Below are 27,031 nucleotides of genomic sequence, written 5' to 3' on the forward strand. Positions count from 1 at the left end.
GAAACGCATCGCCTTTACTGTCCAGTCAACCTAGTTGGCCAAGACCTGGAACATCATAACTAAAAAAATGGGACGTGCTGGACGAAAATGGTTTTCAGATTTGGAGTCAGCAAGTGAAATTTGTTAAAAGTAAAGGTGAAAGAATCCCAGTAGCAAAATGCTTGTTAATAATAATTCATTACAATTTATATAGCGCTTTTCTCAGTACTCAAAGCGCTATCCACACAGGGAGGAACCAGAAGCAAACCCACAATCTTCCACAGTCTCCTTACTGCAAAGCAGCAGCACTACCACTGCACCACCTGTGAGGACAACCAGTGTTATGGTGGGGAAGAACACAAAGCAATAAAACTGCACAAAGAAACACGCTTCTGCAGTGCCACTTGCAGCGTCAAGAGTGTGCATTAGTAACTATTTCAGAAACATGTCACACAAAGGTTGTGTACTACATCTGCATCAGCACAGCAGTAGACACTAAACATACTTTTCTTGCTGTATTTATGGTGACATTTTGATATCTACATGTTTTTGTTATACATACTAACATTTTTTTTTTATTGTTGAAGAAAATGCTACTTTTTTGGTTGGTTTTTCTTGGGGTAAACATCATGCTAAGGATGTTGTTGCAAAGAAAGCCAAGGTGCAAGGGAGTATGGTTTCCTATCCCATCAAAAGGAGCTTGGAACCTGGAGGACATTCTGACAGGAACAGGTCTGGTAGACCCAAAGTCACAAGTTTGTGAGAGTGAAGAACTTGTATGATCTGCGTCACCCAGGACAACATCTTAACAGTAGTCAAAGTAAGCAAGTGTCACTTTCAGTGGTGAAGAGACTTCATCCTGCAGGTTTGACAGGTCAAGTGACTGTGAGAAGAAGGTGGCCATTTCTGAAATTGCAAAAAATAAAGGATGTGCCTGGTCCAGGAACAATGTCCTCTGAAATTAAAACATAGAACAAAATGAACAATTGGAGATAGGAATTCTGGGCAGCTCTTAAACTATGAATGTGTATGTAGGTGCACTGCCTATAAAAGCTGTTCACCCATTTGGATGTTATCACATTTTTTTGAATCACAGTCGATTTAAATTGCCTTTTTTTACACTAATCAATAAAGAATGCAGGTCACTGTAAACTGGTCTAAATTAATTATGAATATAAAACACAAAATGATTGATTGCACAAGTATTTGCCGCCTTTAATAAGACATCCCTAAATTCTCACTGGTGCAATCAATTGGTTTTGAAAGTCACAGTAATAATTCAATGGTGGTCACCATTCTGGGGCTTCTATTAAATGTACTGTAGATTAAATGCTCCTGTATGTAGAAGGGCCACCTTGTGATGAGTCAGTATGATGGACTAACCTACACCATGAAGACAAAAGAACACATCAGGCACTTCAATGAAAAGGTGATTGAAAAACAGAAGTCAGGATAGGACAAGAAAATATCGAAGTCCCTGAATATCCTTTGGGTTCCAGGGGTAGGGCACTGCTACAAATCTGCCTAGAGTAGACTGTCCACAAAAAACGAGTGGTCATGCAAGAAGACAAGTGAGTAAGGCCACCAAGATAATTCTGAAGGAGTTACAAGCAGGTTGAAGAGACTGTGCAGATAACAACTTTTTGACCGTTTGTTTCATCAGTTACAGCTTTATTGGAGAAGAGAAAACCACTTTAAAAAAAACACAACATCTTGGCAGAAGGCACGTGGGAGACATTAAAGTCAGCTGGAAGATGGTTCTATAGTCTTAATGAAACCACAACTGAGCTTTTTGGCCACCACACTGAATGCCAAACACGGCACATCAGGTTGTGAGGATGCTTCTCTGCAGCAGGCTCTGGAAGGTTTCATGAATGCCACAAAAACGGGGAAATTCCTGGAGGAAAAACTGATGCAGCCTACGAGAAACTTGCACCTTGGTGATCATGGTGACATAGTTGGAAAGATAAGGGCAGATTTAACACAAATAGAAAGGAAAATATTAGTTAAGGAACCTTCAAATCTCGACTTGATGTTGTTTTGGGCAATCTAGTTCAATAAAATGGACAATCTTGTTGGGCTGAATGGTCTCATCGTGGCAAAATGTTTCTCATATTTTATAAAATGTCTATGTTTGAGTGGGTCCTGTGATGGACTGGCACCTTGCCCAGAGCTACTTTCTGTATTGCGCCAGATGCTGCCAGGCCTGCCATAAGGAGGTTTGAGAATGTTGTTACTAGAATTATCTCTGGAAAAATTAAGTAGTAGTAAAATAAAAAAAATTTTGTTCATGATGAATATATGAGTGTCTCTAGAATTTAATTTTCAATTTGACCTTATTTATATCTATATTGATCACTGCCAAAGGCAGAGTGAATGCTTATTATTGTGCACCTCAGAGGAATCTAAATGATTTGTCTGTGAAACTGGAGTAAAACATAAGCAAGTATGCTCTTAAAAATAACAGCAGTTCTAAAATGGCAATTTACTGGGTTGTGTGGTTCCTCGTAGAGCTATGGCTTGACAAAGAACCATTCCATCCTGAGAAGAGTGCTTTGCTTTTGAATTTGTTCTTTGGGCTTTAAAAACGTTACTAAAATTTGGACAAAACATAACATAATCAAGAACACCCGAATTTTGGGTGTGTGTTATTGTATGCAGCAAAAATCCGTTTAAAATCATGAATCCATTGATATTTCACAAATCTCCTATATCACCTGTTCACGGCTGTTTGTTGAAACTGTTACAGATCTAAATAAATCGAGGTTCTTTTTTGGGGCCCAAAACAGCTCCCCTATAAGATCGTTCTGAACCACGATGGCAGTTTTATTTTTAAAAACGTATAGTCAACGTAAAATATTAGGCAATGATTTTAAGTTAAAGCTTAACCATAATGCGTGTAATACAATCAGTGACATAAATCCTCGCATCGCCATCGATACGCTCGGTTTCTTTTTCAGTTCTCAATGGATTCGCATGTTAACTGGTCGTCTTTAAAAATAAATGATTTCTCGGTACTGATCCTGGCTGTCCTCCAGCCGCTGTGCGTGCAGTCATTGTGAAATGCGGCTCGCCGTCAGCAGCACAACGCTCCGCCAATGGTCGACCGCGTGTCAGATCCTCATCCTGGCAATTCTACGTGTTGTGTGCGCAGTCGGGCTGTTTCAACACGAGTGTGTCAGCCCCGCAGATGCTCAAGCAGACCCCGCCTCCTAGTCGTAGATCATTTGCCCGCTCCCCTGTCAGTCATATAAGCCAAATATGCCGGTTTATGCGGCTGAGGGGCAGGCTCTACAGCACTAGTAGAAAGGTCATAAGAGATCTTTCTAATATATCCGCGAATTTCTGTCACAATGGAAACAACGCAAAGATCATGACTTACATGGTGTCAGCATGGGGACAAAGTCGACCTGACGCGTAACACTGCAGCAGTCTTAGCTGCGTCTGTAAATCAGGATCTTGGAAAATGATCGCCTGGGACATATAGAGAAGGTTGAAGGGGTGTGAAGGGGCTCCGGTCAACAAGAAAAAAAAAAAAAGCAGAAATCAGGTTTCGAATTTATTTAAGAAAACAAGCAAGGGTGAGTATAGCGCGGTCACACGAGTCTGCATTGTGAAAGCCGGCTTCCGGGTGCTTCATGGCGGTGTACCAATAATCTGTACTATTGATAGCGTTTGCTTTCCCGGGCTGACTGTCCTTCGGCAACCTTGGCTTCTATAGATGGCAAAAGAGCAAACTACACCCAGGATCATTCAGCTATTTGAGATATGTGGATGGCGAACATGTTTCCAGATTTAAGCGTTGTTGAAATAATGATGCGCATATTCACCTGAGCAGCAGGGACAGGGCTGCCTGCGTCAGTACACATGGATACATGACACGCTGTGCTAGGAGAAGTAGTTCGATATATAAGGGGGATCCAAGGCGCTGAAAAGCAGAGGAAATACTAAATAATGCGTATCTGATGCGGAGACTCTGTGCCTAATAGCCGAGAGACCCGCAGTGGTTAAAAGGGGACTGGCCGGTCTGCCTATTAGAACAAAGCCCAAGTGCTCTGCGATAAATTACATTTTATTTAACATTTTCTAGCTAGCATACAATCACAATACATTTTTCCGTTTTCATAACTCTCTCTTCTCTCCATCTTTTCCTTGTCGTTTATGATCAGAATATCCTGGTCAAATCGCAGCCACTGCAGTTTTGCGTCACGGCATGGTTTCCACAACATACGTTTCGCCACAGACAACCACCACGTACCGTACATTCCGGATCGACAAAAGAACGGGTTTATCGAGTGGCTCCGCCCCAAACTAAGCCAAAAAAGTAGAAGCAGCAACCAGGTGCGTGTCCTAGAAGGAGTGCCTAGAAGTGACAGAGCGAACGATGACGGACTGACTGAACACCGTCGGCGCTAGGACCTGGCTAGCACTTTTTTTTTCCGGCTCACCCAGGGCCGCTCGCTAGCCGAGGAAGCGCGCATGCTGCAAAGGCGCATTTGCCGTCTGGTCCTGACAGATGCTTTACGGATCAGACGAGAATGGATTCAGGTATCCGTGTAAATAGTCTTGCATTTGTTCATGCTTATTGTCAAAGGAATCGATAGTCTTGACATTTTTATAGATATTATGCATGTTACATCTTTCGGTGGGATTTCAAACCGCATTATTTAGTTGAGACAAATGTCTTTACTTAAGACAAATGCACGTCCTTTTTTCCTGAGTGGGCGCCAACGTTTGACTTGAGCGGAATTTTGCACCAGTAATTACTGTAACTTATTCAGCATAAAACAGGATTTTCGGCTTGTCGTCGTTTGTACAATTCAGTTCAGCAGCCCCAGGAAGTTCTAGGCCTTTTGTAGAAATCGCCTTCGGCTACTTTACACAAATTCTGTTCCCTAGACAGACCTATTTTATAAACCACCTTAACCGCATGGCCCACCTGTGCCTGTAAAACGTTCGTTCCGGTTTACGCATGCCCACATAGCCCATAGCAAAGGCCACATTCTGACGAAAGATTACTGGTACCCTCCTCGCTGTCATCCTTAAAGACGGCCAGGGCGCGAAATCGTACGGAACACCTCATCGTAACCCGCGCACATGCAGGCAAATTAGACAGAAGAACCGGAGCGAGCTGTTGCCTCTAACGCCCAAGACGAGATATGCTAACTTACAAGTCGCTTGTTTTTATTCACCCCACGTGTGGCTGTCCCCTGATAATCAGGGTCGGGATTCCCCGCCCCCACCCCCTTTGTATTTAGGTGTGTTGGGCGATTTCGCTTTGCAGCCTCCTCAGCTTTCAGAAATCAAAGCACTCGTGTCCTTGAGAGGATTTGTAAAAAGGACTAGTTAAAAAAAAAAAAAAACCTGATGACCATATACAGGTTTAAGTGACGTAAGCAACATATACATCATCACAGTGTTGCATGCAGGCATTGTGAGAACATGCAATCTCCACACAGGAAGCATCAGGGATATGAAACCCCAGTCTTCTTCTTGTAAGGCAGCCGCGCTACCACAGCACCACTCACAATATTTTATGTAATTAAGGTTAAAATTGTGTGATATATTCAGAGGTCATAGTTGAACTACATATCCATTACCCCATGCTGCATAATTGTACCTACATTCTCAAAACTGCTTGATTCAGGTAAGGGGCTCTGGGTGCTGCAGCCTATCCGAGCAGCACTGGGAGTAAATCAGGAAACAACCTTGTACTGCATGAAAGTATATTATATCCAGTCCAGTTTAGAGTTGCTAATTAACCTAACCTGCACATCTGTAGGGATGTGGGAAGAAAACACAAGTACCTGGAAAAAAGAAAAACAAAAACTCTGAGACATTAATAAATGATGCAATCTCGACATGACCATTCAAACCTTGGATGCAGGATCTTTGAGGCAGCATCTGACACCTCTGTGGCACTTGATAATAATTGTATTTTGTGTAATTTAGCATCCCTGCATAAGAACACAAGAAAGAGAGAGGAAGCAATTCAGTCCATCATGCTCATTTGTTTAGCTAATAGGAAAGCTGTCCCAATAGCTCATCCAGATTCTTCTTAAAGGTTGTCAGGGATTCTGCATCAACTCCATGTCTTGGTAGTTTTTCCCACAATTCATTTTCTTAACTTCCACTGATGTCCTCAAGTACGTTATTAAGTTGAGAGAATTCTGCTGGGCCTATTTTATCGATGCCTTTGAGGATTTTGAAGACCTGGATTAGGCCCCCATGGACACTCCTCTGCTCGAGAGTAAACAGGTTTCGTTTTCTGATTCTGTCACAGTGGGGCATGTCCTTAAATTCCAGGGAAGCACCTGATTGCTCTCCTCTATATATCTTTAAGTGCTGCTATGTCTTTCTTGTAGCATCGTAACCCAAACTGCTCACAGTACTTCAGCTGTTTAGATGAAGAAAATGTTGTGCCATCATTAACCCCTAATTCCTTTTCAGAGGTGTCTCCCATCTTGTATTTATAACTGATGTTCCTTTTGCCCCCATGCAGCACTTTGTGACATAGAAACTGCATTTTGTAGGTATTCAACGAGTTCTGAAGCTTGCACTTCAGAGAGTAGGGTGTAGTGACAGGTACTGGATTTTAACCACAAGGCCGAAAACATATAAAGGCAAAGGGAAGACACCTAAGGGGTAGAAAAACCCACACAGACTCTGTATGAACTAATAAAATGTCCAGAAAATCCCAAAATATATAAACTGAATGTCTTGCTAATGACAAGGCCTGATCCTGCTCTCTGTCTTCAGCCCCCAGAATTCCCTTTGCTGATGTTGTTTTGCCCCAATGAACCTTAGAAAGGAACTTCTTGTAACAGGTTTTTGTATGCATAAGTCCATTCAGTCTCAGTTCAGTTTTTTCATTTTTGCCTCACTTGTGTGTTAATATTCTGAGTTATAGTTTCTTGCTTTCCCGTAAAGGATAAATTCAGTATTTTTCAAGTTGAAATGATTTCTTCACAAACATGGTATATATGCATTTGCCATGTGAAGTTGGGTTGTAAAGATAATCATTTTTAAATCTGAAATTTGAAAAGATGCTGTATCTTGCCAGTGCTGCCATTTTACAATGGACAAAATGACATAAATAAGCTATTTTACAATGTGTGTATGTAATCTAAAAAATCTGATCAATGCTTGATAACTTTCTTGGCTTGACAAATGAACACATTAGGTACGTTTTTAGACTTTTATCTTCCTGTGCCACTCCATGCCCCATAGTCTCCATTATAAAATGCCACATTATAGGAAATGCTTGATTTTAGAACACAATTTCACGTGGGACATGCATACTGTATATAGCATGTTTGTGAAGAAATAACTTTGACTTGAAAAATGCTAAACGTATCCTTTAACTTACAATCGTTTAATAATGAGGCGAGTGATGTAGTGACTTGGTCCCAGGATTGAATCCTGGAGCTAGTCTTTCATTTTAGTTTGCACATTTTCCCTTTGGTCACATTGGCATTCTAGTTTTTCACTCACATGTCAATAAAGTTCATGTTTAGTTAACTGGCAACCCTGAATCACCCTACTATGGACTAGCACCCTCTCCAGTGATGGTTTCTGCCTTTTGCCCAGTGCTGCAGGCATAGGTACAGACTCCTCATAATCCAGAGCAGGGTAAGCAGGTTAAAAAATTAATGGATAGACTTTGTCTCTGTGTTTTACTATAATGCAGCTCTTTTAAAAAAAATATTGGCGGCTTCTGTACATAGCAGGTGCTACAAATACAAATTTGGGTGGAGTGGTGGCTCTGAGGCTAAAGATCTACGCTGGTATCCTGAAGGTTGCTGGTTCGAATCCCTGTCACTGCCAAAAGAGATCCTACTCTGCTGGGTCCTTGAGCAAGGCTCTTAACCTTCAGTTGCTCCAGGGGTGCTGTACAATGGCTGACCCTGCGCTCTGACCCAAGGGGTATGTAAAAACTAACAAATTCCTAATACAAGAAATTGTATAAGGCAAAATAAAGAACAAAAAAAAATACAGAGTTTGAATGGAAAGTGGAGTATGCATGGCTTAGAGTCATTTTTAATGTCTGACTCTGTGAAGAACCACCATATACTGCGAGGGCAGTACCACCTCTAATCTGTATACACTATGATAAAAAGCCTACATTTATGATATTGGTGATAAAGTGTTTATTCAGTGTGGACTTCATCAGCATTAAAAGTAAGAGAATTAAACAAGCAGTGCACTATATGCGTTATGGGGCATTGTATTACCATGATTCTGATTATGCCAATGAAAACATCTGTAAATTGATGACGTTTGTAGGCTATAATATATTGTAATCTCTGAATATTCACTGAAAAGTACAATTTCAGAAATTGTAAAATCTTTGAAAAGTAAAATTCCACAGGTAGCTCCAAAGGATTTTGTGAATTGTAAGTAATTTTAATTAGAAGCGTAAAAAAAAGGTTAAGACTTTCATCGATACGTATGTCAGTTTTGTGTCTGTTTTTACAAAATTTCTAAAATAACTGAGCAGTCAACTCCATTGTTTGGCTATCTCTGCTTCAGCAGATAGCTTACACACATAATGTATTTACAATCGCTTACTTAAGAAAATTGTGATGAAAATCATTAGGTTGCATTATATAATTATTGCTAACATTTTGAACTGTATTGTGTGTGTGTGTGTGTGTGCTTATGTGTATATATACAGTGTCCTCCATAACGTTTGGGAGAAAGATCCATTTTTCCTCGATTTACCTTTTTGCTCCACTGTTTAAAATTTCAATTCAAATTAAGATGTGATTAAAGTGCAAGTTGCAGACTCATTTAGGGGTATTTGCATAAATTGTGGTCACATCATGTAGAAATTACAACACATTTTATACATGTTTCATCAATTTTTAGGGTATGCAACATCCACAAAGTCACTGAGGTTTAGTTTTTCTTACGGCATACTGCATAGGCAGACTGATTAAGAAAGTGACATGGTAGAAAGAAAAAGAAGAGCAGCGACAGACATCTGCTAAGTGTAAAGCAAATTACAGAAAACAATTATGTTGATAGGAAAAAGATCAATGACAATTCTGGCATTTGCTGGCCTATCAAGCATATGCAGTGCAGAAACCTACTCGTGCTCAAGCACTACTGGGGCTGGAAATTTGATCTTGAGAGTACCGGAGGCCCATGTGTTTTTTAGTTTCATAAAATAAACAAAAACAATGAATTGAAATGGAATGCAGACATCTTAAATTATAACCGTGAACCCATCTCCTCCTTTTAGGGGCACTGGACCCAAAATGGTTTCCATATACGTATTTCACACTATACCTTGTCAATTTAAAAAGTTTTTTTTTTTTTTTTTTTTTTTTTTAAGAAGATCATGCTGTGCATAGCAGTGCAACCATTTACAACTGCCTGACAAAGTATTCAGGCTCCCACGAGCTAAAGCCTGTCTTGGAAGAATTAGTTGCAAGGTAGAAACCAACCTGGGCACCTAGATGGAAAAATGTGAGCAGCACCATTAACCTTCTTGGCATTAACTCCAAGTATGATGCAGGCTCAGAATTCTTTTTTTAAACCCAAGTCAGACTTGGTGTGACATGTAAAGATCTGCTTTACAGTGTTAAGCCGAAGTAACTCTCGGGACAGAGCAAAGTGAGACACAAAAATAACCGGACTGGGCTTGGGGCTTTCCTGGTAAACCGTCTGGATGTTGGCCGAACGTGAATCATAGAACTATATCCCCTCCTACATGCCCTCTTAAACTTCCAACCGGCTTGGTATATCCAGTGAATAGCCCAGTCAGTATTTGAACAATAATTGCTACACGATTGTTGGGTGAAAAAATCGAACAGTGAATCAACATCAAATTTCTTGTGAAATTGAAGAAAATGGCCACATAAATGTATGAAATGATAAAAACAGTGTATGGCGATAACAGTTTGTCTCGCACAAAAGTTTTTGAGTGGCACAACGTTTCAAGGAAGGACAAGAAAATGTGGAAGACGTTCAACACCCATGGTCGGGGGCTGATGCTTCACCAAGACAGCGCTCCAGTGCACAATGCTTTTTCACCCAATTTGTTCCCGAAAGTCAAAAGTGACCTGAAGGGAACACATTTTTCCTCACTGGATGAAGTGAAGACAGAAACGGCAAGCCTGTTGAAGAGCCTCAAGCAAGAAGACTTCCAGCACTGTTTCAATCGATGGAAGATCCATGTGGAGCGGTGCAGAGATTGGGAGGGGGAGTATACAGAAGGTGACAATGTTTAGAATGCTGTAATTCATCAATAAATATGGTAAAAAAATAATCTGGTTATTTTTGTGTCTCACCTCGTATTCTGTTGCCATCTAGTGGATGAAATAATATCATGCTTTAAAAAAACATGAATATTTCTATATGTTCTACCACTTTATGGTAACTCTAATGTAACTCCTCAATATTCATAAGTAGGGTGGAGCCTTCAACCAAAAACACAATGAAAAGCCGTAAAGCCAGTTTTAGAGCAAACTGAAACTGAACCCTTGTTTAAACCGAGTGATAGTAATGACAATGGGAATTGGTCATCAGGTGTTGACACAGACCGTGAAACTAACACCTGTTTGGTAGATTCCGACCAGCCAAGTTTCAGTGAAGTTCATCTTTGGTGTTGGCTTCATACTATTGCTGACAATCCTACACTTCCTTGTTGTCCATTTACAGGCAACCCCAGTCTAAAGATTTCTGTTAATCATAGTTACCTGGATTACTTATGATTTATCGATGATGGTCTGGTGGATTATACAGCTGTTGAAATGAACTACTCTGCTGATCAGTGTTTGAAATGACACAGTAAACTATTTTCTTGTCTCAGTTGCTGGCAGGCTATTGCTGTAGGTGATGTGGGTGTTTTTTTTTTTTAGATCTCCAGAAACTGCAGGGCATAGTGGGAAAACCAGGAAAAGATGGTAATGGGCCACAAACCAGTTGTTGCAGATGGCCATTTTTTGGCAAATTTATGAGTGAGTGTCATTTTTCACTCATTATGAAATACCTCCATTGCACTAATAATGATGACAATGATAATGTCAATCACCCAGCACCAAAACTGTACAAACTGTGGGATGTATGTTTCCAAGTATGACATAGGTATTGTTGAAAGTCTCATGGGTTATGGGCAAGATATGGTATTAAGTTCGACATGTTGTGTGAAGCAAGTTCTGGTTACATCCAGGATATTGCAAAAAAATCCTTCAACATCTGCTCCAGTACTGCCAATGTTTGCTGGTGACTGTTTCAAAACCTATTGCACAAAGCACATATACTAGATCTATATCAGTACAACAGTGGACGCTAGACATGATGTTTTGGTATTAATATGTTTAAGTTACATTTAATAACATATTTTGTTGTTGGAAAAAAATTCAGCACTTTTGTCTCGCTTTTTCCGGGGGTATATATACAACACTAAGGAGGCCACCGTTATCCCACTGAACAACTAGCAAGAGACCTCCTGGCTCTGTTTTCAGTGCTGTTGCTGAGCTGCCTGCTGGGCCTATTTATCAGAAAATGTATACAAACTGCATTGACTCCGCAGAGGAACAGAATAATGCTGCTGTGACCCCAATCTGGCCTCCCCTACTGGCTCATATTGCAAGACTGCACTGGGGATTGAATGGAAGGAAAGTAACTCAATACTGCATGCTGCTCTGTGAGAAGGGTGCGCATTTAACTGAGGACTTGAGTCATTTTGAAGTGAATAGATATACACAGAAAATCGAATGGGAAACAAAATCTATAAGGATTACAAAAATAAATCACGAAAAAAGCCAGTTTGAGATGATAGAGACAAAGGAACTTGAAATTAACACTAATTTACTTTAACAAAAATGCGGGTTTCTTCTAATCCTCTGTACAACTTCCACAGCTGACCTTATTTTTGTGATTTAAACCCCAACTCTGTCCCAGCCTGTAAAGGGTCTCGGTTGAAATCCTTTACATGCTGTGGCATAATCAACACTCAGAGATCAGAGTTCAATGTCTGTGTGGAATTAATGCATTTTCTCTGTGACTGAGTGGGATTGACTTTAGGTGCACTGCTTAGCCTTCTTAAGTCAAGTTCAATGTCACATGTATTCAGTACAATGAAATTTGTACTTGCATGTTTCTTCTGAACAGCTGACAAAAATACAGTATATACTGTATAAAAAATTAAGTATTATATATACTCACTGTTTGTTATATTATAATATTTGTTTTTATGATTGATTGGTCAGCAGCCTTACAACTTGTGGGTACAAACTCTGCCTGAATCTACTGGTGTGAATGCCAAATGGCCCAGTACTGTTTGCCAAAAGGAAGGAGTAAGAAAAACAACTGTGCAGGATGACCAGGCTATTTTTCTTAATCACCATATACAATTTCTTGTACTAACAATTTGTCATTGTTTTCACATCCCAACTTACTCTCTAGAGAGTTTTGGAGTCAGAGAACAGGTTCAGCTAATTGTACAGCAGCCCTGAAGCAAATGCAGGTTAGGGGTCTTGCTCAAGGGCCTGTTGGAGTAGCACTTCTTTTATCACTGCCAAGATTTGAACTGGCAACCTTAAGATTAGCAGCCCAGATCCTTTAGCCACTGAGCCACCGCTCCACCTTTAATTACACTGTTTGCCCTTTTAAGACAGCAAGTGTTGTATACATCCTGAATAAAAGGCAGGTGGGTGCCAGTAATATTATATGCTGCATTCAGCCCCCTATACAGGGCTTTACAATTTTGAGCCGAGCAGGTGCCGTACCAGGCTGTGATGTAGAATTTAGTGAGAACAGATGGAAAAATTTGAGTTGTTCTTAGATATCTGAAGAAGTAGTGGTGCTGGTGAGCCTTTTTGACAAGAGATGAAATGTGATATTCATTCCAGGAAATTTTAAGCCACTCGCCTTTTCAACGTCATCCTTTCTGATGCAGATGCCAGTGTGGTGTCTTTGTCTAGCTCCTTGGTTTTCTTAACAAAATGGGACAGGTTGTTGTCCTGGCACCACTGAGTCAGCAAATTCACCTCTTCTCAGTAAGATGTTAGTGATCAGGCCTATAATGGTGGTGTCTTCAGCAAATTTAATGATGGAGTTGCAGCTATGTCTGGCCACTTGGTCTTAAATGAAAAAGGAATACAGAAGGGGGGTTGGGGGCACACTGTCCTGTGGAGTGCATGTGCTGAGGAGCCATCATGAAGGATAAGATGCTGCCAGTCCTTACATTCTGAAGTCTGTTGGTTAGGATGTCCGAAATCCAAGTTCAAAACTGTGGGGTCTGGTGCTCAGATTTGCTGGTACAACAGTGTTAAATGCTGAGCTGTAGTTAATAAATGGGACTGTGGCATCGCAGTTTGTATTATCCAGATGTGCTAGGATAGTGCAAGGGGTATGGCAATCTCCGTGGGCTGGTTGTGGTGATATGCTAACTGGAGATGATCAGGACTGCCTGGAATATTCTGTTTCATGTGTCCCATCACCATGACTACTCACCACCATTGGAGTGAGTAGTCATTCAACAGCCCAGGTGAATCGTAACTGACCCTGTGAGAGTGTGCACGACTACTGACTACTGCTGAGTGCCTCCAGTCTCTTACAGTCCTGTGTTGGAATCTACAGGTTTACAAATGCAAAAATGAAACTGGCTCAGAGCGGGTGTGTGCAAATTAGTGTGCTCTGACATAGACCCTTGAATCCCCACAATCCAGAGGAGTTCAGAAAATGGATGGAAGGGTGCTTTTTAAACATTTAATTCAACTTTTAAGTAGAGGCATAGTAGCTACAGTCACAACCTTGACAATTTAAAAATGGATATTAGATATTAGGTAATAAAACAGGCTCAATGAACTGAATTTGTCAAATTTCTTACAGTATGTTTTGGAACACATTTTGCAGTGACAGTTCTACATATATTTACAGATTATGAGCAAATATTTCTTTCTACAAAATAAAACTGGCAAGATTGCATGATCCATTAAACACGTTTCTAGGACAGCCACTGAAGGGGGACCCCTTATCACTCGGCAAAACTAGATATTAGAGAAAAGCAAACAGGAAACTAACCATAAATCCAGGTCTCTCTTTGATAAACAACAGTCACACGATTCTCAGGCAAACACCTTGCAGTGTAGCAATAAAAGTAACAAACCATCAAGATGCTAAAATGTGAGAGAGGCAACAGCTCTGCAGCACTTGCACTCAATGGGGGCGGAATCACTTTGAGTTTGTGTTTATTGATTTATATTTGTTTTTGCTCTTTAAAATCAAAGCTTCATCTAGTGAACATATCAGAGAATAAATGTTATTAATTAATTGTAAATACTTAAATAACATTCGTTACTGTCCTTAATTCATTTCAGCATTTAAAATGAGTGCTGGTGCCAATCCCAGCAGTGTCCGTTATAGAGCAAATAAAAATCTTGGATGGAGTGTCATCCAATGCATGGCCAGATCATGAGCCACGCTCCTAAAATGAGCTGAACACTCATGTTTGAGGATATAGGAGAAAAATTGGAAAAAATCAATACGGAACAGCCAATCCAGTACTTCCATGTTAATTTCACTTCAGTGATACCACAGGAAATAAGTCAATGGAAGATTTTACAATACAATACAATAAAAACAACAGATTGTACTTGACGACCTTGGGTTGGGGACGACCATCTGCAGATGGATTTTCTCTTTCCTCACAAACAGGCCCCAGGTGGTGAGAGTCGGCAAACACACATCCTCATCACTCATTTTAAACACAGGTGCGCCGCAGGGCTGTGTGCTTAGCCCCCTCTTGTATTCCTTGTTCACCCATGACTGTATTGCAAAACACGGCACAAACACCATCATCAAGTTTGCATACGACACAACCATCATAGGCCTTATCACTGACAACGATGAGACGGCCTACAGAGAGGAGGTGCTGGCATTGAGTAATTGGTGCCTAGATAACAACTTGTCTCTTAACGTCAGCAAAACCAAGGAGATGATTGTGGACTATCGAAAACAACAAGGCAGAGAACACCAGGCCATCTACATCAGCGGCATAGAAGTTGAAAGGGTTAACAGCTTCAAGTTCCTCGGAGTAAACATCACCAAGGATCTCTCGTGGACCCTTCACATAGACACTGTGGTCAAGAAAGCTCGCCAGCAGCTCTACTTCCTGAGGAGGCTGAGGAAGTTTGGCATGAATGCCAACATCACCTCAAACTTTTACAGGAGTGTGGTCGAGAGTCTGCTGACGGGCTGCATTACCGTCTGGTATGGGAGCTGCTCTGCCAGCAGCCGGAAATCACTACAGAGAGTGGTGAAGGCAGCAGAGCACATCACGGGCAAGAGTCTTCCTGCCATTGAAGACATTTACCTCCATTGGTGCTTGCGTAAGACAAGCAGCATCATAAAGGACCACAGCCATCAATCACACCAGCTGTTCTCCTTGTTACCGTCTGGCAGACGATACAGGAGTCTGGCTGCTCGGACTACAAGACTTAAGAACAGCTTTTACCACCAGGCCATTCGACTCCTCAACAGCAACACCTGAACACTTACATACACTTACATTACATCTACAGTACATTGCACTACTCACACACAAACTGTACCTGCACACACTCAGAATACTGACTGGAACATGCATCTGCACTTATAAAACATTATCTGTGCAATAACTGTCATTTGTACTTACTGCTCATTCAACTCATATTGCTCTATAACTTCTTTTAAAACATACACATTTTATTTTATATGGCTTGTCTATTTTTAACTTGTAATCTTTTTTTAAGCTTTATTGGATCTAGGCTGAGTGACTTGTTTTTCTGGTCATACACATTTCATTGTATGTTGACCCTGTGTTAACCTATATATGACAAATAAACCTAAACCTAAACAATAATATACAATCAAGTATTTTAACTTATATAATATCTGTTATGTACACAAGTAAATATAATTAAAACGAACAAGAAATTGAATTATGTGATCAACTTAAATAATATTTAATTTGAATCTAAACACATTGGGTCAAATGAAGTAAACAAGCTGCATAGGCAGATTCGCACAGTGGTGGCTTAAAGCCTTGATCAATGGCAACCTACAGATCTGTTGTGGTATGTGTATGTGTTTGTTTCTTTCTCTTCATCATCAAGAATAATTTCTTGTAAGGCAAACAAGCTGTCAGCTATCTTCACTTAAAAAATTAAAAAGCAGTTTGAATGTGTGCATGTTTGTGTGTTCATGTATACATGAATAAATGATGTATCTCAAAAACTACTTGTGCAGAAAGTTTGCAAATCAATGGGCCTGGTCTTATGACTATATGGAACACAACGCAAAAAAAGTTGGTTAAATTAAACAGTTATTATTGGACACAGATCCAATTATTTTTGAAGCATAAGAGGATAAGTATTGGACCAAACTGAACCAAAAACAATAGGCCTGTGCATAAGCCTCGGAGTTCAGAGCAGATATCTCAGAAGGTTTTTCAAAACATTTTTGTCTTTGCTAGGATGTAATTATTCAAGTGCTCTACACAATGCACAATTTTCCAATGAAAAATGTAATCTTAAGCCATGAAACTCAATTTTGATTTCCTACATACACACATACGTACTGTATGCTAAAATCAATTTTTTTGACATTTTGAACATCATATGATCCGAATCTGAGCTTAACGCAAGAGCAAATTTTTGATCCGTTTACCAAACTTTCATTTACAAGGAAGTAAAGAAAAAGAAACAAATGAAAATGAATGAAGACATAAAACAGAAACAATAATGTAAGTGGAATTAGCTTGCTGTGATTTTTTTTTTTTTATCAATTCCTTGGACAGCAAATTGTATGGATCCACATCGTTTACTAGGCTTAATTTATTTGAATAGCGCTGCTTTGTATCCCAGTTCAGTTTTTTCCCAGTGTGATCCCTTCTCCTACTCACTACCTTTGTTGATTTGCTTTTACTTTTGTAAAATTATTGTGATTTCTTGCAGCATGTCACTAACATTCAATCTTCTTTGTAAAGAAACTTATACAATCCACTAAAGATGGCATCCACACCCCACAATGCAATGCAGTGAGATGCTTCACTCTTTTACTACAGAACAAGAAGCACTGTTGGAAAGCATCATCCATAACCAGTGCAGGAGAGCAGTGGCAAGTGCATCATATATTTGGCCAAATAATTTGCTAGTTTTCACTCATTCAGCAAATACTGAATGTGCATTTTTTTGTCATTTTCGGCAGAATATTTTCGGTTGCTGAAAATTCTCTGCATGCCTGCTTTATGCCCTTTGGTAGTTTATCATATACTCTCACTGCTTCACTGATATGCACTCACAGTTTTATCCATTTAGTATATTTTTAAATTCGAAATGACCCTGCTTAAAAATACCAGTATTCCACAGATAAGAAGCTTGAAATGGCAAGTGTGTGTTATTAATGCACCTAACAGAATTAGTGTCCAGTTTTTGTTTTTTTTTTTTTACTTTTTCAACATATTAGCTATGTCAGGGCTGTTCATTACTAGAATCCCCACACTTTCGTTTCATTAATGGGACTGTTTTCCCAGACTCCTGTTGAGGTGCAGTTCTCTCTCCTTTGGGATGGCTCTGCTACCATCTGCTAACCAGAAGACTTATTCTGGCCTCCCACCATTCCTCTAAGGCCTCTGAGTAGAGGACTAGACACTCCAACATTTTCTGGGTTGCTTGACATCTACATTCGAGGGGAATCTGTGCAACCTCCTCCCATGGTACCATTCATCCCCCCCCCAACCATGCTTTACAGAGTTAATTGTCCCGTGTCAACATTCCCCTCCAATGGTTTGCTGTGGTGTTCTGTTGCTTCCATTGTTATCCTTTTACTTGCTTGAATGTTTTCTTGTGTGAATGTAGCCTGTCCTGTGTCATCTTGAGGTCCCCACATTTGTTTCAAAATTTATAACTGCGCAAAATGTGCCTTATTAGCCTGATGTTTAGTTATTCTCTGAAAACAATGCATTTATAAAGTGTATACTGTAATTCCTTTCTTTCTCCACACTTTAGGGTAAAAGATGTTTAGACTGGCAAGCTGCACAACACTGCTGTTCCTGCTGCTGAGGGTAGTGGGCCTGGCCTGGTCCCAAGTCCTTCCTAGCCTTCTCATTTTCTACCTGGGAGCAGGTGGCTGGAAGTTTCTGCGCATCATTATTAAAACTCTTCGGAGAGACCTGCAGTGAGTTCATGGCAGATACATTTTTTTTATTTTAAATTTTGGATAACTTGATTTTTATATTGCTGAAAATATATTGTGGAACAGTTGTTTGAATGATAGTGTATGCATATTAATGAGTTTACTAATGCAGTTGACCAAACCTGTAACTGCTAGAATGTTGTCAAATACAGTACTACAGTATGTTGCTTAGATTTGTCTATCAACTTTTATTCCTATGTACATACCCTGTAGTCTTTCTCTTTCAGTTGCTTCCACATAAATATTGAAAAGTTGTGGTAAGATAAGGCCAACCTCCTCTACCACTGGATGTTTCCTTTGTATTGGAGACACAGGCCGCTTTACCCTGCTCTAGACCAGGGGTGGGCAGATTCAGTCCTGGAGGGCCGCAGTGGTTACAGGTTTTTGTTCCAACCCAGTTGCTTAATTAAAAACCAATCCTTGTCAATTATTTAATTTCATGGCTTGCTAGTGCTTTAACTCTGCCATGTCAGGTCATTCTCATATCCTAGATTTATTTTCCTTTCTAAGGATATCATCCAAATGATTTGAAGTCTAAAACAGATGAGTAATTCTCAGTGCTTCACTTTTTTCTCTTCACTTTCCTTCCAAGTATTTAATTAAACCAAACAGTGTGTGATAAATACACGCAGGTGTAAATGAAAACAAGCTAAATGGAGAAATGCTGGTCTCTTTTGTCATTTGCATGGTATTGCTAATTAGGAGCAATTAAAAACCAAGAATACAGCTATTTAAGACTAAAATAAGCAATAAGGGTTCAAAATCTTAACGAGCGAGACAACTAAAGTGAAGCTGAAGTGTTACTTGAGCAATAAGGGCTTCTTATTAAGCAATTGGGTTGGAGCAAAAACCTGCAGTCACTGCGGCCCTCCAGGACTGAATCTGCCCACCCCTGCTCTAGACCAAGCATACCCAGTTCCAGTCCTGAAGGAGCACCATAGTTGGTGGATTTGTTTGGATGAGCCCATGATGTCTTGACAAACCACAGTTTGTGAGGCTCAAGGTCTGTATCTCTGATGTGGATGTGAGCAACACTTGAGCACCACAGAGAACAGTCCTGTCTCCTTTTCTCTTCACTCTTTACATCTCTAACAAGAAATATAACACCAGGTGATGTCACTTCCAGAAATTCCCAAATGATTCTGCACTTGTAGGGTGTATTAATCAGGGAGATGAGACTGAGTATAGGGGTTAGGTGGAAAACTTAGTTTCTTGGTACAGAAAGAATTGTATGAATGTTAACATCAGCAAAACCAAGGAACTGGTTATTGACTGGTTAGAGCCTGTATGTCCAGTCACTATTCAAGGAGTAGATGTGGAGGTGGTCCACTCATAAAAGTACTTGTGGGTCCACATAAATGACAAGTTGAACTATTTTCATAACACAGAGGAACTACAGAAGAAAGGGCAGAGCAGGCTCTTCTTTCTTAATAGACTGATTTCCATTAACGTGGGAAGTGACTTGTCCCACAATTCTGTGATGAGTAGTGAGATTATGACATGATGCTGCACATTGTCTCTCTGACACACTAACACTGAGGACTTTCAGCCAATAAATCATTCAGTAGAAGCATGTCAGGAAACACTGTGGAGGCTCCTTTATACCTACAGCAATATACCTGTATAATTCCTCACTCTGATCAGGACTGCCAAGTCAGAAGGTTTCTTTCTTTTTAGTTATTCTGGTTTGTATGTTTTATATATATATTATCTAATGAGTTTCTTTAAAAAGTCAAGTAAAATAAAGTGAGTGAATAGCTTGTGTTTATTATTAAAATACAACTTTTTGCTTACTAGTGTCTGCCTTATATTGGTCAGGTCATAGTGGCTGCAGAGATTCTTTTTTTTATAAGCCCTGCTTAATACTTTTGCTGCTTCTGGAAATGTAATTAATCAAATGTTTCAGTATATTTACCTCCATTGCCTTGTTTTTTTTTTGTAAACAAAAAATAATTTGGTGCATGGATTCTTTGCTTATAACAGATTTATTTTTACAAAAAGCAGCTATCCTGCAATAAACAAGTTGAACTGTGACTGCTAACTAAAACAGACCTGTGATTTATTTATACTTAACAACTGTTCTGTGAAATTCATCCACTAGAAGTCATTTAAACTGAACAAGAGTCCTTTTAGTTTGTTACAAAAATGTCTAAAACCTGTCGCATTGTTTCCATATGTTTGAGGTAAGGTAAATCACAAACACCAGGGGATTTTAAAGCTGTCTAGGTAAAGGACCTATAAAAGTAAACACAAAGATGAAATCTGCAACTCGCAGAGACGCCACTGTACAAGAATCCAGATTAGCCACTATGGTCAACCAGGACCAGAACTGACTGCTCTAATTCTGGAATCTTTAACTCAGATTTTATTTCTCTTAGTTTCTACATTCACTTTGCAGGTGGCCATTATTGAATCCATCTGTTATGATCATGTAGCTTTTCTAAGTTCACTAGTATTGGCCAATTAAATTGTCCCCGACAGAAGAACTTAAATTTGCTAATCCCTCACTAGTACTTGGCATGGCTGGCTCACAACTGCAAACACTTGGGTTCAGTGCTCTGCACCCTCATTATTTTTTGGAGTTAATGCACGTTCCTTTATGAAGACTTTTTCCAGATTCACAGCTTTTCTTGCACATGCAGAAGACAGGCCTGTTAGATTCATTGGCATCTCTAAATTTGCCTGAGGTAAATAAAAGTTCCTTGTAAGGGTCCAAGATCTAGACCGGGGTTAGCTCATTGCTATAAGGACATACCCCAGCCCCCTAATACCACATAATCAGTAAAAGACAATCATAAATTCATTATTTGTAACATGCTCAAAGGTTAAAGATTAATTATTAATTCAGTTATGACACAATTTCCTTAGACTTGCTTAAAGCAATTCAGTGCCTTGGAGGGGACAGAGCTCATCCCACTAGCACTGACCGCAAGACAGTAAATGGACAGGGTAGGGAGTCCATCCATTACACAGTCCACGTACACCTACACAGGGCCAATATGGAGTTGCCACTTAAACTAACCAGCAGATGTTTGGGGAAAATTTATACAGACACGGGGAAAATGCGTAAGCTCCCTACAGACAATAACCAAGCACAAGATTCGAACCCAGGACACTACGTGCATGAGATGGCATGCAGTCAATATATTATATAATGTCATTCACATAACCTCCCTTACCACAAAGCTGCACTTTACAAAGCAAAAACTATTGTTTCCCAACTGCCGGTCTGTGGTCCCATACCAGTGTGTAGAATCATTTTGCTGGTCCACAAAAATCAGTGAATTTCCAGGTCGCAATTTTTAGCCAATGTAAACACTTTTCAGGTAACATTCTGAATGAATAGTTACATCATATTTAGTCTGGACACTTGAACCTTCAAGGGGGCCCTTCCATGGTCACCGATTGAATCATAATACATCTCAGAGCTGGAAACTGTAAAAGGGAACCCATGGCCTTCAGTCAAATGTTAGTAAATCTGGACCCTAAAAACTCAAAGGAGGAACCAGGCCTCCAAACTCATATTAGTAAGTATGAAAGATAAAATCTCAGCTTTATTAAAAAATCAGACTTAAAAAGAGAGTACCAGCACTTATGTACTTCCACTTTAGGCACTGGATGGACAAATTAATATACAGTGTAAATAAGTTTATTCCATTCTCTGGTCCATGGAGATTTTTTCAGTCTTCTGCCAATCCAAAAGTCAAAAAGGTTGAAAACTGCTGAGGTATGCTACAAGATCACGTGTACGATAAATTAGGGGGCTCCTATTTCCATTGTGATGGAACGGCAGTCTGTCTGGCAGTGGTTCCTGTCTTGTGCTTTCGGGCCGGAATGTACTTGACACTAGGTGTCATAGACACTTGTGTACGCCGCTGCTACACACGCAGTGTACTAACTATACACACACATACTTTATGTATATCTGGAGGATTCCACCAGGTGGCAGTGCAAGATGCTGTTGTGAAGGTGCAAAAAACAGTGGCAAGAGCGACTCAGAAGATGGTATGTGAGACCTTTAAATATATTCCATCAAAAGTATGAAGAAAAGCACCATGAATAACTTTCATATGTGAGCATTTAAGTTTGATGATTTGCTTCACCACATTGAACCATTCATCAAATGTTGAAGCACCCACATTGATACTGTTGGTGTTGCATTGCAGCTGCATTATCCTGTAACAGACAAATCCCCACTTCTTTTCTCAGACATTTTCTGATTTGCTCTGACATTTCTGTCTCGAATTTGCTTCTATTTCATCTCGTATATTTCCACATCCACTTTCAAAGAGGTGGCGATTTGATGCCAGTAGTTCTTACAGGCATGTTTGTCACTATGGACATGTTAATAATAAACAATGAAGCTGACGTCACGTTCCAAAACTTGAATACACACGCAAATTTTTGCTTGTACTGCAAGTCGTGTACATGTCATGTTAATTTCTGACAACATGCTTGGAGGTCACATCAAAAGACCGTAATGGCTTCAAGTATATCCCGGCCCTAATAGTGTCATGATAGGTACTGCCCCCTAAGACCCAAATTGGATTAACCAGGTTTGAGAATGTTATAATATGGTAACATATGAATTCTAATTGCTTTTTCCTGAGAGGGTTTTTTAGTTGTTACATACTAGTAGGTGTGGGTCATGGGGAAACAAGCCCACACATTCTTCAAATAACAAAGCATAAAGCACACACATAAAAAAAAACCTAAATCAGGATTCAAAGGCATTTAAATCTTTAATTTTTCCCGGAACTGCACAAACACAATCTGACTGGTTCTTGTCCATCTACTATTCCTGATTGAGTAGTCAGTTACTGGACACAGGAAGGACAGGTAAATATAATAAGGTGGACCTCCAGTACAGTTTTCAGATTTATTGCCACACAGTATTTTGAAATTGTCCTACTTCTACTGGGAGCAAATCCTGTTGCTGCTCACTCTCCTAACTATACCTGTGTCATCTTGTTATATCCTTCAGAACAACATGTGGCTATTAATGTGGGTCTCTGTGCAGTGTAATGTTTTTGAGGACAGTGACTTGTATTTTGTGTCCTTTCATCTTCACTCAAAGAAATAGTTTATCCCACCCTTTTTTTAATTCTCTTATTTGAGTTGCATGTTGATCAAAATAAAGTCACTCCTTATAACAGTAACAACAAGCAAGTTTACCACATACGCTGTTGGCTAGTCTGGTGATCTAATTCCATAACAAAAGAGAGAATCAAAAAATGTGGATTATTTTCAGCAGATGAGATGGAGATTTCTTTCACAAAGCAGAGAAACAGCAGTCAGAAAAAAAACATGATTAACCAAGCCCGTGACTGCTACCAAATCTAATCAAAAAACGAAAAAAACCTGAGAGAAATTTCTTGATATACTTGTGTTTTTTCACGCTTCTTTTTGTTAGTAAAGAAGTGCAGTTTTTTTGAGAATGTGGCTCATTTTTAGTAAAATAAAATGGCTGCCACAACCACACACACACACACACACATATTTGTTGACTATGTCTCCTGCAATAAGCCATATTTTGGCAACCTATTTTAAAATAGTAGTGTTTGATGGTGTTACTGATGTGCAAGTAGGTAACAGAAAAAAAGTATACATATAAAAAATGAAGTAGCCATGACTGGACATACTGCTGTTTGTGGAAGGGAGGCTGTAAGATTCGACTCGTGCATATCCCTTGTGGCTAAAAATGCATGAAAAGGATGAGAAAATGAATAAATAACATATTGCTTACATGTTTGTATGTATACATGTAACTTGTATGCTTAAGTGCTTGCTGTATACATTGTATATACTTGTGTGCTTATGTAAGTTATAATTAAATAACATTTAAGCAGAAAATACTTTCTTATGCACAGTTGTTTGAGTAAACACTAACTAGTTTTCCGTGCTTTTTTTTTTTTATCAAGAACTTTAATTTCTGTTCTTGAGGTTGCTCTAAAACAAATGACATATGCTTGGCTATTTGAAAATACTGACAATAATGAATAAATACCAAAAATATCCAAGGTTTGCCAAGCAATGGAGTTGAAGTATATTGCATGTGTACCAAAATGTAGTGTGCAAATGTACATGGCAAGTGTGCACAGCAACACGGTTATAAACACACACATCTGCGTCAGCTTTAAAATCTGTATTATTTACATGGGTTGTCCAAATTGGAGTTTCTTACTGTCTACATATTCCCTGCATTAATTTCTGCATGTTACGTACTGCATTCATTTTTGGATGTTGCATAGCTGTATGTTATATTCTGCTTGGGAATAAACACCTGAAATTCAAATTTGTCAAATCCAAGGTGTCATCTGTGAGCCATACATACTGTAGATATGAGGAAGAACAAAAATGCAACTGTTATGACGTAATTGGGGCATTTGTTGGACATACCGTCCTATTAAAATTAACCATACATTTTTTAGGAAGATTTCTTCCTACTGCTTTCTTATTGTTTAGAGTAATTATTATTTTTCCTTACTGTTGCAGCACAGGGTCACACTAGTTAGCACCATTGATTCTTGGCTGTAAGTGATGTGGGCTTGATTTACACCCCAGTTCTGTTCATTCGATATCCAAAGAGTTTTCCCCAGATTATTTTTTTTCCTCACACTTGCTAGAAAAGTGCATATCAGAGTGACTGGCCAAGGATAAGTGAGTATGGATATGTCCATTTGATGGACTACCATCATGTGCAGGTGATTTATTCTTTAGCATTACACAACTTCTGTAAACAGATAGTTGAGTTTAGATTGTCATCCAGCTGAAAGTGAAATTTTGTTTTAGTGATGAGTCTCTGTAGTCAATAACCAGGATCTGAAGTAACCAACTGGTTTTGCTCAACCAATTGTCTTCTCTACACAGTGCGGCCTGGGTCCTCCTCCAGGTGAAATATAATGTGAAGCGCAGCTTGCGAGAAGGCAGAACAGTGCCCAAGATTTTTGCTGAGATAGTGAAAAGGCATCCCAACAAGCCAGCCTTAATCTTCGATGTCACAGGTGAAACTTGGACCTTCCAACAGCTGGATGAATACTCCAATCGGGTGGCACATCTTCTTTCAAAGGAAGGTTTCCATGAAGGAGATGTGGTGGCTATCTTCATGGAGAACTGTAATCAGTATGTTGGACTGTGGCTGGGAATGGCAAAGATTGGAGTAGAGGCTGCACTCATCAACTTCAACCTGCGACTTGATGCCCTAGTCCACTGTGTGAACATCTCCAATTCTAAAGCTGTGGTGTTTGGCAGTGAACTTTCGACTGGTAAGATTTGCTTTGTATACATCATTTACTGCTTTTTGTGCTAAATTGCAAAAAGATTTGGGTTTTAAACAGTGAAATAGTAATGCATCAGTGCGCACACATTCTGCAAATTGGGCACCAAGTAAATTCTTTAATTTCTTAATTCAAAAGTACTTCATTGTCTCACCTCCCTCCATGATGGAAGAATAACGAAGACTACCTGTTCTGTATAGCTTTCATAACATATTTCTAAGAAGCACCTGGCGGAGTTTGAACATGATTGAAAGCAGGCCGTTGTGTCACTTTGCTGATAAATAGTAGTGTCAGAGAACTATTGAATTATTATAACCTTTAGATAATGCAGCCATTAGGTTGCTTTTAGGGTAATGAGAATACTGACTACACATTCAGTAATGGTAGCATAAAGTGTCACGAGCAAACTTTCATATATTTTTACATAAGTTGCTTTTATTCAGTTACAAAGAGCAGCAAGTGAGTGAGCTTTAAAGGACAGTAATAAATAAATAAACAATATAATTACTACTGCATGTAATGTCGTACCTTCCTTTTATGGTATCAGTCGATCATATAACCCTGCCTATATCTGACCATGCCTCATTCTGTGTCCTGCAGTGAGGTATACTTGCTTCAGTATGCATGGCTGCAGGTGTTTCACTGTTCCAATATCAACAGCAGCTGTTGAATGAGTACAAGAAGAAAATTTAAATATACAAATTTAACTAACTGCTGTCAAGGTGAAAGTAAACTAATTTGCAGTTGCAATTGCCAGAAATTTTTTTCTCTTTCTAAGTAGATTAATTCACAAATTACAAATTCATTTTCAATGGAAGATTTTGATGTTTAAAAAATATGTGCAGCATACTGTTTTTAAACATTGTGTATGAAAATGAACTGTCCTGACAAATTTCTTTGAAGAATAAGTGTACCAAATTTCAATAAAATTGGTCTACTGAGAGCCAGATTATTTCATTCAGAAAGACAGACAAAAGACATACTATTGCAGTAGGTGCTTTTTGCATTATATGCAATGGAAAAACACTTCAGCTCTTTTTGCTTGCTACATAACATAATGAAACTTGAATATAATGAAACTTATTAGCCATTGTGGGACTATCTAGTGCTGGTGATAGAGTCGTACCAAGAAGTTCAGGGGTTGCCTAATCTTCTCTTAATAATTTTTAATTGAATTTGTCTTATTTATTTTAGTTTGCCTTATTCATAATTCATAAATGCATGGTTCAACTGTTTGTAAATTTGTATAGTTGGGGTATTGGCAGTCTTAATGCCTCCCTCTGGGTCAATCAGTAAACAGCTAGTAGGAACTGAACTGGCAGCCTTGTTCTAACAATTCAAAGCCTTTGCTGCTAGGGTGCCACATTGCCTCTTGTTTAAATAGTCTACTGTAGGAATCTTGTTGTCACATTAACTCAGCTTTTGCCTCTGAATTGACTGGTCGTACCTCAAAGATGTGTGCATTCAGACAGTGAATAAATAGGTTGAATGGGATTAGGATTGATTCGCAGCGTTCCTTTCACAGAAAACCACTATCAAAGAGCTCTTCAGAAATAAGATGAAAATTCAGTGGGGAAAGGCTCTGG

General features: G+C 39.4%; 1 protein-coding gene across 1 annotated transcript in view; it reads left to right on the forward strand.

Annotated features, from left to right (window-relative positions):
- Nucleotides 1-3,187: 3,187 nt before the first annotated feature.
- The window catches only part of slc27a4 (solute carrier family 27 member 4), a 65,108-nt gene continuing 41,264 nt past the window's right edge, over nucleotides 3,188-27,031 (forward strand). The window contains exons 1-3 of the mRNA XM_028809194.2: nucleotides 3,188-3,560; nucleotides 17,982-18,150; nucleotides 25,039-25,433. Of these exons, the coding sequence (XP_028665027.2) occupies nucleotides 17,990-18,150; nucleotides 25,039-25,433 (556 nt within the window). The 5' untranslated portion in view covers nucleotides 3,188-3,560; nucleotides 17,982-17,989. The remainder of the gene's footprint in view (nucleotides 3,561-17,981; nucleotides 18,151-25,038; nucleotides 25,434-27,031) is intronic.

This window comes from Erpetoichthys calabaricus, chromosome 9 (assembly GCF_900747795.2).
Source record: "Erpetoichthys calabaricus chromosome 9, fErpCal1.3, whole genome shotgun sequence".
NCBI classification, from domain to species: Eukaryota; Metazoa; Chordata; class Cladistia; order Polypteriformes; family Polypteridae; genus Erpetoichthys; species Erpetoichthys calabaricus.